Source organism: Astyanax mexicanus, chromosome 23 (assembly GCF_023375975.1).
Source record: "Astyanax mexicanus isolate ESR-SI-001 chromosome 23, AstMex3_surface, whole genome shotgun sequence".
NCBI lineage: Eukaryota > Metazoa > Chordata > Actinopteri > Characiformes > Acestrorhamphidae > Astyanax > Astyanax mexicanus.
Genome location: NC_064430.1, coordinates 30232410 through 30249479, shown reverse-complemented (window position 1 = coordinate 30249479; position 17070 = coordinate 30232410). Strand labels below are relative to the sequence as shown.

Genomic DNA, 17070 nt, shown 5'->3' with positions numbered 1-17070 from the left:
ATTTACTAGCGCTAACCAGTGTGCCCTTTAATGCGAAAAATACAATAATAATATTTTTTCTCCTTTGTTATGGCTGCTTTTTCTGCGTCTTGTACATACTGAAATATGGGCTAGGTTGTGTGTTCTGTATGTGGGGGAGTAATACATGAAGATCTTCTGTCAAAGTGCCATTAAAGTGTAATACTATATAATGTATTTCTAGAACATCTTTCAGCCAATCACGTTGCGAGATCTAACTGTGGTACAGTATTCTTTATATTGTACCTACAGCTAATAGAGGTACTTGAAAGCTGTTTGTACCTATACCGGTCTAATGGAATAATGGCCACGAGTAGGGCTGCCACAAACGATTATTTTTATAGTCGACTAATCACCGATTATTTTTTATGATTAGTCGACTAATCGGATCATACGTTAATTGAATATAAAACACAGTTTATCACAATAGAATGCAGCTGCTATTATACAACCAACATTAGATTTCAGCTATATGCTAACTAAAAATAAAAACAATTAAAATCATAGTTCATTAAACCTTTAATGAAATATGCAGCTTGTTGTAACAGACAATTATTTTACTGTTTAGCATAAAGTGTAAACAACTGTGTAAAATAAGGATAAGGCACTGGCATTTATGAAACATCTCAACCGTGAAGTTGTTTGAACTATTATGAAAAAAAAGTATATTAATAAAAAATGCCTCTCTGTCCAGATATTGTGTACATTACCGTACACAGGGCAGCGGTCTGCACAGATCTGATTGGCAGAGGAGAGCGTTTGGTGATTTTACACCACACATGACTGATCTGTGAGTTTACTGCACCGAAAAGCACTGAAAACAGAAGCCACTGTCAGAATGAAATCCTTCTCTGTAGTTTATCGGTTTGGGACGGCATTTGTGACAACGTCTGGGTCCGGATCCGGATCGCGGTCCGCCTATTAGTGACCTCTGTTTTAAAGCTATCAAGATGAGTAAGTTAAGTACTAAGTTAACGCTCTGTTTACGCTAATTTTAGCAGCTAAATAGCAATTTAGCTTCTTCGTCATTTAATCAGCCACAACATGCCTCCTTTTCAGGTGCTCGTGCATCGCGGTTGTGCTGCCGAGGAAGGCAAGTTCTTCATTGCAGATATTGCATTGCACGCGTTTCACTTTTATTTTCTTGGTGATCCCACACTTTTGAGTTCTGTAGCGGGGTAGCCATGAAACCAGAGCCTGTCTGTATAATGTCCTGAGATGTCGTCCACTACCTACCCCGGTTTCCACTACTGCGCATGTGCGTCCAGGACAGAAAGGCAGTCGCAGCAGTTTGGAGAGAAAAACAAAGAAAAAAAAAAAAAAAACGACTAATCGACTATTAAATTAGTCGTCGACTATTTTAATAGTCGACATAATCGTGACTAGTCGACTAATCGTGGCAGCCCTAGCCACGAGTAATACTGATGTCTTTTGAAGGTTTATTTCTCCTTTTCTCTCTCCTTCTCTCTGGTCCTTCATCGGAAACCGTGAAAACTACGACAAAACAAAGCATCCTAGCTAGCACAACAATACTGTGTACAACTCAAAACATGAGATTAATTACAAAAAGGCACATTAAACACATTGATAAACAATATTAAACAGATATAAAGTTAGATCTGACCCACAATTCTCCAGTTACCCGCCTAACTAACTTGTGTCACGTGATTCATTACGCTCCACAGTAGAGCAGCACTGAACCAAGTACTCTTTTTTTAACCAAATATTATTTTATAGAAGTCTATTTATAAACAGATTTTACCTTTTTGTATTGATTTTTAGCCCTTTTTAACAACCATATTAAATAAAAAAAAATGAATTTATAATGATAAATAAACATAAATATTCTAATTAATATGTCCCTCCGACAGTTATACTGTTAACTTATCAATTCATTTTTCTCACACATACTCTTGATGAATTGAGAAGAAATAATGAGCAACCAAAATACTAACAGAATTGTCCCAACACTTTTGTTCATATGGCTATGTCTATTTTTTTTTATTGAAGTTTCTTTGTAATTAAATAAATGTGGGATGACCTCTGATAATCACTATGACTGTATTACTGTATGTCTAAGCTTATGCTGGCTGTATTATTATTAATAATATTAATAATATTTGCGTTTCTCTCTTCTCTACACAGATCCATATGAAGACAATGCCAGCGGCGATGTTTAGGCTCCTAACTGGGCAGGAGACCCCCATGTATATATGACTGAACTGAGTCTCTGAGACTGGTGAGGAGCCAGTGTGTACTAAAGACTTGTGGAGGAGGAAGACGGCGTGTCTGTGTGGTCTGAGGATATCTGTCTCTCGTCATGCTCCAGAACCTTCGCTCTCTCCTTTCGCTTCACAGAAGATAACCCGTCACTCTCGGTTCCCCCTAACCCGTTCTTTTACACTCGCCGGTTCCTCTGCTGAAGAGCCGGTGGGTCTGGTCTGTGCCGTGTGTGTGTGTGTGTGTTCCTGCAGTAAGAGTCGCTCTGATGGTCTGATTGTGAAAGCTTGAGACGATGTATCCTGTTTTTTTTTTTCCTATATGCAAATAAGGAAGGGAAGCTCCTGTATATTGATTTTTGCGCTCCCCTCGTCGTGTTATTTATTTTCTATTAACGATACCGTGTCTTGCTCCTGTGTGTGGACTCCTGTGTGTGGAAACGTTTGTGCTGTATATATATATACATATTTACTCATTCTGATACAGGATAGGAATTGAAAAGCCAGGGTGAGAAGTCCACCCATGTAACGCCCAAAAATAGCAGGACTGGAGGCTGAATCAGAACCGGGAAGAGAGAGAGAAGTTGTTCCAATATATATATAAAAAAAAACTGACCTGGCTACACATCAACACTTTTAAAATAATTTAAAATTTAACATCTTGCCAGCGTTCCTTTATAAATTGCTAAGCTAATTGGAAGAAGATTAATCAAATAATCAGTTTAATCTAACACTGAATTACTGCATTGCCATTCTTTGTCACACTTTCTACAGCACAGAAAATGGCAAATTGCTCTTATAGCCTACAACACTGTGGCCAGACAAACAACCACATATCTGATATAACTGACTAACCAAGGGAAGGTATCCCTAGTGGACAAGACTTGGAGGGACACACTCATAATGCAAATAAATGATGCCAGGAGCCAATTGGAAAATTACATTTTGTGTAATGTAATAAGAAATGTTAGATGTTACCATATTGTTTAAGTATGTCTCAGGTGTTTAGTTCAGGTGATATTAATCTTTCGGCATGTAAATCAACTCTCAACTGTTTAAATCTTTAAAAAAATAAAAACTCTTTAAAAGGAAAACCCTCCAGTTTTTGCTGTTTATACAGCTTAACTCAAATGAACATTGCAGTTTCTGAGCTGCAAATTCCACTATTGTACTGATCTAATAGACTAATAGACCTCACTTACTAATTCAGCAAGTCTAACCGCTGGGTGGTGAGACCTGTAAGCTAAGCTAAGTAAACAAAACAGTAAACAAAACAATTTTTTTAAAGACATATCAGACAAGTCAAATAAGCATTGGATGTTAATCTACACAGATTTCTGAAAACTGTTTATTTGGGTGAGTAAAGCACTTCCGCTTATTTACAGTTAGCTTAGATTTCCAGATTTCCACTAAAGCTGGAGCATTAGCATTAGCGGCTAACCGCTAGCAGTTAGCGACTAATGCCCCCGACAGCACTACCCTGAGTGTTTTTCGTTAAGCCAGGGAGATATTAGCTAGCGGTTCGTCCTACGTAGCTGGTTTTAACACAGTAATCACGCAGACTACAGTCCAATATATATACTTACCCCTGAATAGTGAAAGAGCTAACGCTTAGCGTGGTTAGCAGCTAATGCTAATACTGCTGGAGAACTAAACTGAAACACTCACTGTATAATGCTGTACTTTAGCAGAGTGGCTTTACTGCTCCTTAATATCTGACTGGTAAAATTCATACAAATAAAGTGCTCTGACAATTTTCGGGAAAATTAAAGGAATGGGCATTATAGTGTGAAAAATATGGTTATATATTTTCTCTAAGGAAGGTTTTAAAGGAATTTACTTCTTGTTTCAATTCACCATCACTGAAAATATACTAAATTAGCACAAAACGATCTGAACAATACGGATCTCAAACATTTATTTATGCAGAATCTATACAAAAAAGTTTAAAAAAGTGTATGTCATGTCAAAACTTGTTTTTTTTTTAATTTTGGAACAACTTAAAACTTTCCCCACAGTGAATGTTGACTTCACTCAACATCGAGGGCTATATTTTACCATCTGTACCATCTGTATATACTCGTTTAACTTCACATAGTGTAGCATCAGCAGCAGGAAATAGGATTTTTTCATTATTCCTGCTGAGATGAATGTCTCCTGCTTCCCAGTCTTCAGTTTATTAAACATACCACCAGCCTTTACTTGAATTCAGCTGAAAACAGGCCTCCTGCACCTAATACCCAGCAGGAGGCGCCGACTCCATCCGCAGTAACTCATCTCAATAAGCAAATAATAAATCACACTGTTAAACAGGGCGAATGCTACAACTAATCTCAATCTTTGTGTGGAAAATAACAATAAATAACATAAACATAAATAACAGCTTTTCTACATCTTCACCACAATACACTCCTCCAGCACTCCTCCGGGAACTCCTTACAGCAGTTTTACAGCCCAGAATCGACTTACCCTGAACTTTTTAAGCACAGATGACTTGCAGAGTCAGAACTGTCCACAGTGGTGGTCTATAAACAGCGACACAGACGTCAATTCTACATCAGAAAGATGTTGGAATATTATATCGGACAGTTAAGTTGAAAATGAAAATGCTGAAATCAAGACTCAACATTTAACAGACATTGATTTTTTGTGGGTAATCAAGGTGGAATGTTTGTGAAACATCACCACAGGGCTGACAGCAAACTTCAATGTTAGACAGATGTTGTTATTATTGGTTGTTATTATTGTGGTTGGGAATTCATATCAGGTTGAAGTAAATCCAGCCTTTTGTAGACAGTGCATTGGCTTGGTAAGTCACATATTCATTGAATACCAACATTTGGTTGACAGCAAACTCCAACGTTTAGACAGATGTTGAGTTTTGGTTGGTAACCAAAGTCACAAATCTGTCAAAACCCAACATTAGACAGCCGCTGAATTTTGATTGGCAATCCAAGTCACATATTCAGCAAAACCCACCATTGGGATAACAACAAGCTACACCATTAGACAGACTTTGAATTCTGGTTGTTAGTTTAAGTCACATATCAGTCAGAAACCAACATTAGGTTGACATTAAGCATCAACACTGAACAGGCTGTACATTTTGGTTGGTAATCCAAGTAAGTTACCTGTTACAAAAACATTGGCTTGAACATTAGACAGACAAGCTTGAACGTCAGACGGATGTTAAATTTTGGCTGGCAATAAAATTATTGGTAGTAACACTTATTATTTTAAATAACAAGTTTACATCAAGCACCAGCATTAGACAGACATTGAATGTTGGTTGGAAATTAAAATCGAGTTGATGTCAAAACCCATCATTGTGTAGATATTGAACTTTGGTTGGTGATTAAAGTCACATATGCATCAAAAAACAACAAGTTTGTCAAGAGTTAACATCAAGTATCAATGTTAGACAGATGTTAAGTTTTGGTCAATATTACAAAGCACATGTCCATCAGATACCACTATTCGATTGACATCAAACTTCACCATTGTACAGACATTGTATTTTTCTTTTACAAAATCCATCAAAAACCAACATTGAGTTGATATCAATCTCCAACATTAGACAGACATTCCCATTTTGGTTGGGAATGAAACAACAGTGGGTTGACATCAAGATCCAATATTGGACAGATGGTGAATTGGAGTTAATTGGAGAACGTTAGAATGTCATGTTGTGCTGATGTTAACAAAATGTTTGAGTATGGTATGTTTAGCAGATGTTGGGTTTTGGTGTTTTATGTTAATGTGACTGAATTTGAATGATGTTGGACTTTAAAAGTTAAACCAAACAAACTTTCTGCTCCAACATTAGACAGACGTTGGATTTGGGTTATATAAAATACCATGATGTACTTAAAACCAACTACATATCAACATTTTAACAACGTTACAATTTCAAGCAGACGTTGGGTTTTGGCTGTATATCCAACTGTGTTGGCATTTAACTTTGTCCTAAAATTTTTTTTTGGTCTCCTAAAATCTTAATCCAGGGGTGTCCAAACTTTTTTTTGTTGGGGGTCAGAAGGAGAAATATATTTGAAGTCACGGGCCACAGACTCTGTAATAAAACAAATAATGAAATATACCACTTTAAATAATACATTTTCCTGATTATTTCATTTACACACCATTTTACTTGACTTACTATCTTTATCTCTGACAGTGTTGTGTAAACTAAGATTTTTCAAATTGATGTTTAATTTCATGATGTCTCTTAATATTAAACTCCTTAATTACGGCAACTTTTAGACTCTTTGGCCCGTTTTTCTGCGCTAAGACTGTGCACTCTCTCCGCTTTTAGACTCTTTGGTCCGTTTCTGACACCTAGCGTTCAAACTTTGAATCTCACATTATAAAAACCTGCTTAACAGCGGGCCAACTTTCATTCTATTTCTAAAATGCCAAAAAAGGAAACGGGCCGCAAATGGCCCGCGGGTCGTAGTTTGGACACCCCTGTCTCAATCTAAATTGAAACAGATAATAACATTTACTGAACGTTGGGGTTCAGCTGGGATGGAACCACACTTTTAAAGAATGACGCTTTTTAGAACTGATGTACATACAGTATGAAGCAACAAGCAGCTGAAGGGAATGTGTTTTTGCTTTAATTTTTTTTGTAATGTAAATTTATCAGAGGATGGACTCTTTGTCATTTAGTGGGCATTAACTCCAATTAAGCCAATCATTTTACGATATTATGGGTTTTTTTTAACATGGGAGTGTGCAGATTTTTGTAATCGACTACATGTGAACTACAATTACTGGGTTCAACCTTTCACATCATAATAATAATAACAGTAATCAGTTAGACTTACGGTTACACACTGTAAATGACTTTTGTTTTAAAGGCATACATGTTGTATGAGATTTGAGAGTTTATTTTTTAATGTGCTACGTTCATTTTTGTGTGTGTGCGTGCGTGCGTGCGGGTGTGTGTATGTGTGTGTGCGCTCAACTGAAAGTCATTGGAGTCACTTGTGAATGTAAATGTGCTGTTAATAGTGTGTCCATTACCTAATGCGCAGTATTAGAATGTCTGTACATAAACCTTGCGGATCTTGTTTAGTATTGTGCTCATGTAGAAAGCCACTGACTCCAGCACCCCCCACCCCGTCCCAGCCCTTTTGTGTCGTCGGGCTTCGGGCCCTGAGGAAAATACGTTCACACTGTGACCAAAGGCCTTACCGCTGGGTAAGAGAGCTTTTGAAACTGTAATAAAAGGTGAAACGAGAAAAGCCAACAAATCACCACGATAATTACCTGTCTGCATGCAGCCTACAATGTCATTATGGCGACCAAAAAAACAATAAAGTGTAACATTACCCCTGCCAGACTCGCTTTCTGCTTTACTTCACCACCAGAGCGGCTGAATATGAATCTTATCCGACTATGGCAGCGTTCCAGACTTTTAATAACTCCTGAACTTTTCCTCAGGTGAGGACTTTTTCAAAAGTAAAACTTTTACTTGCTGAGAAACTCACCTGGAGCACTTACGAATAAAAGAATGAATTAATTTACACTTATATAGCACCTTTCTAAAAACTAGGGGTGTCACGATTTTATTCGATTCTCGATTTTCTTTTTCTTTTTTTTACAGCAGAGAGGCCTATGCCAGTTTTAGATTAGTCTATGGTCAGTCATTGGTTTGATTCATCAAATTTACAATATCTTATTTCAAAAGGTGGGCTTGATTTAAGTGATGCAAAGTGATACAAGTGATCTGTAATACACCACATTAGGCACTAATGGTCACATTTAAATCATTTAATTAAGATGTATATGTAATGCCATCTAGTGGCTTTTTTTGGTAGCAGCAGTGTGCACTATTAAAACAGCAATGTGCAACATAACAAAATAAATATAATAAATATATATATAATATAATAAAAAAAATACAGGAACAGTCATTTAAAAAATAATAGAACAATTAGAGCCTTAACAGACTGAACTCTATCCTACTATAACTGTTAAACATGAAAAATAAGACTAAGACTTTTTCGGTCCCTGAGAATGAGAAGTTTTTTTCTTTAATAAAGATATATTATTAACTTTATCTGAGAGAAAGATGCTCCTTAAGGTACCAAAACTATTAACATATTTGAGGCTAGACAAAAGCAGAGGTGGAACGTAATGAATTACATTTACTCAAGTTACTGTAATTGAGTAGATTTTATGAGTAATTTGTAATTTTTAAAGTAGTTTTTAAAATAGGTAATTTTACTTTTACTCAAGTACATTTTGACACAAGTAATTTACTTCGCTACATTGGACAACTCCCAATTACTGAGTAAAAAATAAAATGCTGGGGGAAAAACAATTGTCTGAAAAAAAAAATTTACACTAATGCTCACACATGGAATAACGAGGCAATAACGTCCTCATGCCATACAACATGTGGTGTAATTATTTTTATCATTAAACAATCTGCTTAAATGTTTAAGAAGAACATGTAAATATCAGTTAAAGCACAGCAATGGCAAATAAAAAATAATAATGATCTGTAAAACTATAAAATTACAGTTTATAATCGCCTATATGACCATAACCTTTTAATAGTAAAGAAAAAATGAATCATAGAAACCTATACCACTTGTTCTTGAAAATGTTTTATGGGCTGGTCTGAACAAATACTGCCTGAAAGATCCAAATTATTATGTGTAATAAAAGTTCATTAAAAACTATTTAGTTTATGATTTGTTTTTACTTTTTTACATCAAATAATTAAAAGTAACTATGTTACTTTTACTCAAAGTACATTCTAAATTGAGTACTTTTTTACTCAAGTAGATTTTTAGATGGGTACTTTTACTTTTACTTGAGTAGAATTTTAGCAAAGTAAAGGTACTTTTACTTAATTACAATTTTTCAGTACTTTTTTCCACCTCTGAACAAAACCAATGTCCACATTCTCTGGAGAAAGGGCTGCTCTTTGAGCTACAGTGTGCTGCGCCATTTGTGGGAGGGATCGTCAATCCTCTTTTTGACTTCGATGCTCGAGACCATGACATAATTCCGAAATATCGAAATCGTGACACCCCTACTAGAAACCCACGGATGCTTTACAATCTTGTTTCTGCACACAACCATTTATACTCAGCACTCATCCACACACCGGTGAGAAGCGGCAGCCAATAGCACACGGCCTACTCTCAACCGGAAACCACCGTCCAGCTGGATGACTGCATTGGGCACTACAGTATTTACCCAGGACAGAGTGCCAATCCATACCTGGACATCAATGTATGTGTGTAAATGTACGAATCATACATACATTTAAACACACACCAGATCAATAAAAAAAATCTGGGTAAATTTAGAGTATCCAATTTAATTGATCTCCATGTTTTTTGGACAATGAGAGGAAACACTCAGACATAGAACATGAACATGGAACCTCCTTTCAGATAGGGACTTGAACCCAAGACCCAAGTGCTGGGAGGCGAAAGTGCTAACCTCTAAGCCACCATGCACTACTTGTAGTTCTTCAGAACAGAGAGGACAGACCCTGCAGGCCTGAGGTTGTGTGACAATATACGAGATCTTATTTATAGGGTTCTGTCGGCCCCTAGAGGTCAAAACAGGACACTGCGATGTGGAGAATTTGCTTGGTTCAGCCAATGATTGCTTAAATAGTCATTAGCACAGCAATAATTCTACAAGAATTCCATAATTCTACAGTAATATAAAATAAATAATATTAGTATCAGCATTAACAGTATCACCTGTTACACATTTAGATTTGACTAAAGTTGCAATACAAACAAATAATTTGTGGAATTTTAACTGAACTTGAGTTTGTTATTGCTGATTAACATATTAATGCTATTCTGTTTTATTAGATCTCTGTCATTTAAACAGTCTGTCAACAACCAATGATTAATTAATGCTCATGAAATTACTTTGCTATAAATATTCCTTTAATATGCATTACATTAAGAAGCAATATGTTTGCATTCTCCTTCTTTCATTCAAGTTTTCAGTTTGCACACATATTTTATTAAAAATAAGTATTTCCGGGGCAAATAAGTGGTCCAGGGGTCTAAAGCGCTTCCACCATGAGCGGGAGGTCGTTGGTTCGAACCCCCGCTCATGCAGGTTTGCCATCAAGCTGCCGTTGCTTAGAGGGAGCAAGTCTCACAGTCTTCACCCTCCTGGTGTGTTGGGGCATCACTAGTGATAGAGGGAGTCCTAATGAGTGGGTTGGGTAATTGGCCATGTAAATTGGGAGAAAATGGGAAAAATTTGAAGAAAAAAGAAACATGAAATAGAAGTCTAATTAGAGTAAATTAAAGTAATTAGAAAAAGTTGGACATTTTAAAATAAAAGTCTCATAATACTTTTAGAATTAATTTTTAAAAGTTGGCAGAAAGATCATATTTATGGGTTTTGGTCATTCTTGTCACATTTCAGCATGACTTTTATCCCCAGTCTCTGTGGCATTGTCTCAAACGCCTGCAGGGCTTCCTCCAGCGGGAAGCGGTGAGTGACCAGAGGCTTCACGTTCACCTTGATGGAAGCCACCATGTCAATTGCTAGAGGCCACCTGAAGAGCAAAGACGGAGTGAAACGTGAATACAATATAGAAATATAGCCGCAAGCGGCAATCAGCGGGTTCAAGCACCAACTGGCACAATGGTGCCTAACAGAGCATAGGATGGTGATGTGTAAAAAGGTCTGATATGATTGGAAACACACCTCTCACATTTATAGATTATCAAAAGTTTTTTACCTGTTATTAATGTTGAGCATGCAAATCTATTGAAGTTTGTAGGATATTCATCAAGTGAGTTAGAACTAGTCAAAAGGTGTCTACATGTTATGGGTATTGGGCCTGTTATTGGGTTATATGGCCCTGAATGTTTACAATGCATTTGAACTTTTCCTTTTTTTCACAATACAATCACAAACTTAAATAATTTTTTAATAGATATTTTAAGCAATAGATCAAAACAATGTAGCATATATTTTGAAGGAGGAATGAAAATACATACACATGGTCCTCAACATTTTTATCAAATAAAAATCTGCACAGAGTGATGTACAAAAGTATTTAGCTTTATTTTTTTAAATACCATCAAACAGCATCAGTAAAACAGTGCAGTTTACTTTAAAAAGGTTTCGCAACGTTCTGCATTTGCTGTTTTAAGTCAATTTAATTTCAGATAAATTGAAGTAACTTCAACTGGGTTTCAAGAATTAAATGTTACATAGAGTAAATAAATGAATTGAACTTCAGTCAATCTTTTCTTTAATTAAACTTAATTTCTGCATACAATATTACCTAATTACAATTACTTAGTTTATACAACACTGTTATATAGAATTGTAGTTAAAACACACATTCAAATATTTACATAATCTCAAAGATTTATTTTGTAAATAGACCAAGTCTCACTGTCTTAATGTCTCAACACATGGACGGCATGTAATACATTCTTTTTAGTATAATAAATACTAGTATACTTTAGTTTACTAAAAAGAATGTATTACATGCCGTCCATGTGTTGAGACAGTGTGATATGTGTGTTTTAACTAAACAAATATTAAAATTTCAGGAATTATAATATATTATGCATCATGAATGATTTGAGTAATATTGTATAAATTGAGTAATGGTAATTAGGTAATATTGTAAGCAGAAATTAAGTAAAGTTTACTGAAAGAAAGGATTGATTCAGCAAAAATAAATGCAGGTAGGGCAAAATAAATAATTTATTAAATAAATAACAAAGGTAAACAAAAGAAACAAATAAACAAGAAGTAAACAAGAAATAAACAAGAAACGGAGGTGAGATAAAACTAAAACAAACAGGGAGGCTTCTAAACGAGAAACTAAACAGAGCTAAGAACATAAACAAGGGATAAACAAGAAACTAGAAACTAACAAGGACAACCGAGGAATAACCAAAACTAAATAGGGCAGGGATATAAACAAAGAAATACAACAAGAAGCTAAACTAGACAGCGGATAAATAAACTAAACAGGGCAAGGGCGTAAACAAGGGAAAATAACAGGGAGCTAGAAATAAACAGATAAACACAAAGGAGCGCAGGAATTAACAAGAAACAAACGAGGAACAGAATAAATACTAAGCTAAACAAGGCAGGGATATATATACAAGGAGAGAACAAGGAACTAAACACTAAGCAGGGGACTGGGGAAACGAGGAAGAAACAAGAAACTAGAAAACTAAACAAGAAATAAACACGGAGCAAGAACTAGAGCTATGAATCACAGAATAAACACGGAGAGACAAAACAACAGAGGTTAGTCCAAAGACCAACCGAGAGACAAGTGGCACAGGGGATCTATTTAAACAAACAGGAAACACACTAGAACTGGGAACACCTGGGGAAGGGGCGGAGCTACAAATGAGACACGTGGTGGAAAACTACTGAGACAGGAGACACAGAGGAGTACAGGTCACGTGGGGAAAACACACAGAGACATGAGACAAGGCCAGGACTGACAGGATTGACTGAAGTTCAGTTCACTTATTTACTTTATGTAACATTTAAGTCTTAAAACTGAGTTAAAGTTACTTAAATTTACATGAAATTAAATTTACTTGCAGAAAGTTGTTTTCAGTGTACTTAGTGAACTAAATACAGTAGTGTCTCCCTAAATAGCGCTACACTAATAAAGGGAGTAGGGAGCCCTTTTGGTCAGAGCCCAGGTCACCTGACTACTAGTTGAAGAAGCTAGCTCGTCACGGTTACCGCAGGAGGGAGGCCACTGGCTTCAGAACTGTGACATCACACCACGCAGTCACAAAGCAAGAGTTCCAAAAGCAGCAGTTCCACTCAGGAGCAGGAGTTTAGAGAGGAGGATCTCCTGAGTGAAGAAGGAGAGTTTCTGCTTTTGATTAGAACTACTTCTTACTAAACGAGTGTGATGGAATCAGTTTCAGAAATGAATCTGAACCAGAGGCCAGTTCAGCGCCGATTAAAGCTGAACCGAGAGAGCTGGATTAATACCCCCCAGCGAGGGCAGAACCAACGTCCTTCTAGAAGGGACAGAAGGCGCAAAATCTCAACTGTTGACTCTGAGATTAATCAGACCATCAACAGGGGGATTAAACACAGGCTGCAGAACGAGGATGAAGTCATCCGGGAGAGTTCTGCAAAAAGGAAGGTGTTGGAGAAGACAGCAGGGTAATTTTCATTTGCCATTAATTATAAATAATTATAAAAGTTATTTACTCGCTGAGGCTCATTGGAACGTGTTCTTTAAGTTCAAGTTCAAGTTGAAGTAGTTTTTTTATTGTCAATACTGCATATGAACAGGACATACAGAGAACTAAAATTATGTTACTCTCCTTCCCCAAAAAAATACAAAAATTACAAATATTATATATAATAAGATTATATATATATATATATATATATTAAAAAAAGAATGGGAGACACTATATGTACAATACAGCACATAAATTGTCTATAAAGGAGATTATAAATGGTTATTAAGTATTATTAATAATAAGCTATTAATAATAAAAAAAAAATAATAATAATAATAATAATAATGCAGTGTGAGTATAAGCAGTAGTGCATGTCCCTTTTTGAAAAGTTCCAGTACTGTATGTATTCTAGTACAGAGTTGTCCTGTTTTCCTGCAGGAGACTTGAGATCACCATAAAACAATCCACCAGGAAGTGGAAGAGCACTGACTCTGCAAAGGACACAGCACCACCGAAGAAACCTGAGATCAGTCTGAACAAAGGTGCATTATGGGACAGAATTAAGTTTAATTATGATGTTTGAATGGATGATGTATGAAGTTCAACTTATATAACGCCTTTCTAGAATTTAGAGTATTCAATTTATCAGATCAATTTAGAGTATTACATTTTTCTGGGCAAAATCTGGGCAAAACAAGCTGGACATGGACAGGCGGAGCTTCCTTCATTAAATGGTACGTTATACAAATCTTTTATCTCTGATTTCTGGATTTATGAAGTTAGAAAGCTAGAAAAGTAAAATCTGTATTTGTGTACAATCTGTTGTTATAGGAGAAGACACAAAGATAATCGATGATCTGTGCCGATGCTTTTCACTCCTGAGGTGAGTTTTAAATATTAGAAAATAAACTGCAAGTGGTTGTAGTCAGTGATGGCATAGTTACTTTTTTAAAAAAGTAATCTGATTACTAATTACTGATTACTAAAGTAGCTAATTACTTACAAGTTTCTTTATTAGATATTTTTTTAGCAGCTGCCGGCAACAGTGAGTGTGCATGTTCAGCCCAAGTGCTAGTTTTAGCCTGTTAGCTTGTTAGCTCGCTAGCCTTTTGTTATTTTACATTAGCAACCACCTGGAGTACCTTAGCAACCACTTTAAAATTGATACCAACTACCTACCTTTCCCATTCTACTTTTACATTAGATTTTTTGCTCAGGGAAGCTACTGTAGTTTCCACCTTTGTGAGTCAGAACGAGCTAAACGTTTCCTTCCACCCGTTCTGGGTGGTAATACCCAAATGTTGGTTCCATTTCAGTGGAAATATGAGCAGAAACTGGGTTAAAGCGATGTATTGGGCATTTATTGTAGCCTGATTGGTCATGACACAAAGGAACTAAGGAATATGACCAAAAAAAAGTAACTCACAATAATTTGGATAAGTATTTATCTTTATTCTGATTACTGGATTTAAGATAGTAATGCATTCATTTTAGATTGTTCTCTAATTCTTATTATGATTCAGGGTTACTGAATAATCATTCGGGGCTGTTCCCCCCGGATGTCCAGGCCAGGCGACACCCCAGATCTGCACATTACAGCAGTGAACTTCATCAAGGATCCTGCCTTTACTCAGCATTAAACATGCTGGCTATAATTTATACTTTCCTCAGTGACTGTGTGTGTTTTTTCTTTTTAAACACCAGCTACATGACTGCAGGCACAGATTTAATAATTAAACAGACATATCATGTTCCTCCAATGAAGGCACAGTGGGCTTAAAGGGGGGCGGGGTTATATTAGTTAAATATTTCCAATAGTATATTTTTTCAGTTTTATTAAAAAGTTTATTAAGAGAAAATCCAGCGTTGATGTAAGCAAAGGGTCCAACGACCCTGCCAGCGGGGCTAGCTGTTCAGACATTAATCTTTAGACACTTGTGTTTAAATTAAATAGGGCTATTTAACTAAGTAAAGAAAAAAAGTCGATCGAACTTTTCAACCATTTTAAAAGACTCCCTAAAGTGCAGTCACAAAGACCATCAAAAAAAAATTATGATTAAATGGATGTCAAAGTAAAGTAAAGTAAAGTATCTTTATCTGCTTTTTTCTAATATATACAGCTCTGGAACAAAATAAGAGACCACTTCAGTTTCTGAATCAGGTTCTTTGATTTTGCTATTTATCAGTGGCGTGCATTTCCACCACCCCGCCGCCGACCGACACATAGACAAATATTACAGTAACTACATATTCTCTCTCTTGATTTAGTTATATTAATTACAACATTAAATACAACAACAAACTACAAAAGTGTACAATAGACCCAACAATAAATGCTTAATTTTCCTACAAGTACAACCGTTCAACAAAGATCACTCATTTGTATGTCTACAGTACGCCAGAGCAGCCAAAACATTAGGTACACACAAAAACTCACCAGTCAGGCGGCCTTTTATTACTGTGAATTAGTTTCACATTGAAGGACAGCCTTTAAAGGCCTTTTTAATATGATATGACACAATATTGGTCTCATTTACAGCCGCAATTCCATAATAGTTCGCTAACTATTGAATTAATCCAGCATGAGCTCCGTTTATGACTCAGCAACACGTAACGCCTTCACCACAGCCATGGCCCCGCCCCCGAGTGAAAATCATGAATCTGATTGGTTAGACTGTCCTTCGACTGTCCTTAGATTCATTACTACACCGTTCTCAAAATCAGGAGAAGGGTCCACCAGCAGTCACGTGGGGGCAGAAGCCATTTTAAAAAGATTTGATTGGTTAAAACCGCTGTCAGTCAGATAGTTCTATAGCAACTAAAAAACACAGACTAATGCTTTAAATTGTTTGAAAAAAAAGGAACATAGTTGTTTTATTCTATAAACTACAGACAACATTTCTCCCCAAATTCCAAAAACAAATATTGCCAGTTAAAGCATTTATTTGTAAAAAATTAGAAATGACTGAAACAACAAACAAATGTTGTAGAGCTTTCAGACCTCAAATAATGCAAAGAAAACAAGTTCAGATTCATAAAGTTTTAAGAGTTCAGAAATCAATATTTGGTGGAATGACCCTGTTTTTAATCACAATTTGCATGTGTCTCAGCATGCTCTCCATCAGTTTTACACACTGCTTTTGGAGCTGTCTTTTTTTTAATATAAAATTCTGAACTACAGCTCTTCTAAAGCAGAGAGGGATAGGGACTCAAGAGTCCAAATGCAGCAGCCGTTTAGTGGAGCTGAGTACTGAAATGATCCAGGTACTGAAATGATCCAGAATGCAGCAGCACGTCTGGTCTTCAACCAGCCAAAACGGGCACATGTCACCCCGCTGCTCATTGAGCTCCACTGGCTACCAGTTGCTGCTCGCATCAAATTCAAAACTCGTACAATCGCCTACAAGGTGATGACAGAACAGGCTCCTTCCTACCTGCACTCGCTCCTGAAGACTTACGCTACCTCCCGGCCGCTGCGCTCCTCCAATGAACGTCGCCTCGCTTTACCAAACATTCACACAAAGCAATCCAGACTGTTCTCATACAGAGTTCCTCAATGATGGAACAAACTACCTTCCACTACCAGATCAGGAGAATCTCTCACTATCTTTAATAAACTCCTGAAGACAGAGCTCTTC

At 36.5% G+C, this 17070-nt stretch overlaps 2 protein-coding genes across 5 annotated transcripts in view; both read left to right on the top strand.

Moving 5' to 3' along the window:
- Positions 1–7582, top strand: part of apba2b (amyloid beta (A4) precursor protein-binding, family A, member 2b) — a 255994-nt gene extending 248412 nt beyond the window's left edge. For all 4 annotated transcript variants that reach the window (XM_049471040.1, XM_049471042.1, XM_022665124.2 and 1 more), the window contains one exon: positions 2164–7582. In XM_049471040.1, the coding sequence (XP_049326997.1) occupies positions 2164–2235 (72 nt within the window). In that variant the 3' untranslated portion in view covers positions 2236–7582. The remainder of the gene's footprint in view (positions 1–2163) is intronic.
- Positions 7583–13070: 5488 nt separating this feature from the next.
- On the top strand, positions 13071–15212 carry LOC125787125 (uncharacterized). Its single transcript, XM_049470894.1, has 3 exons — positions 13071–13406; positions 13871–13974; positions 14956–15212. Exons 1-3 carry the CDS (start codon positions 13147–13149, stop codon positions 15210–15212), a joined length of 621 nt encoding a protein of 206 aa, XP_049326851.1. The 5' UTR covers positions 13071–13146.
- Positions 15213–17070: the final 1858 nt, after the last annotated feature.

What these genes read in the sequence shown, in the direction of transcription:
- LOC125787125 (XM_049470894.1), top strand. Translation starts at nt 13,147, where the DNA reads ATGGAATCAGTTTCAGAAATGAATCTGAACCAGAGGCCAGTTCAGCGC. An exon ending in GTGTTGGAGAAGACAGCAGG is followed by an intron (nt 13,407 to 13,870) that starts GTAATTTTCATT and finishes GTTTTCCTGCAG; the next exon opens with GAGACTTGAGATCACCATAA. An exon ending in TGAGATCAGTCTGAACAAAG is followed by an intron (nt 13,975 to 14,955) that starts GTGCATTATGGG and finishes ATTATGATTCAG; the next exon opens with GGTTACTGAATAATCATTCG.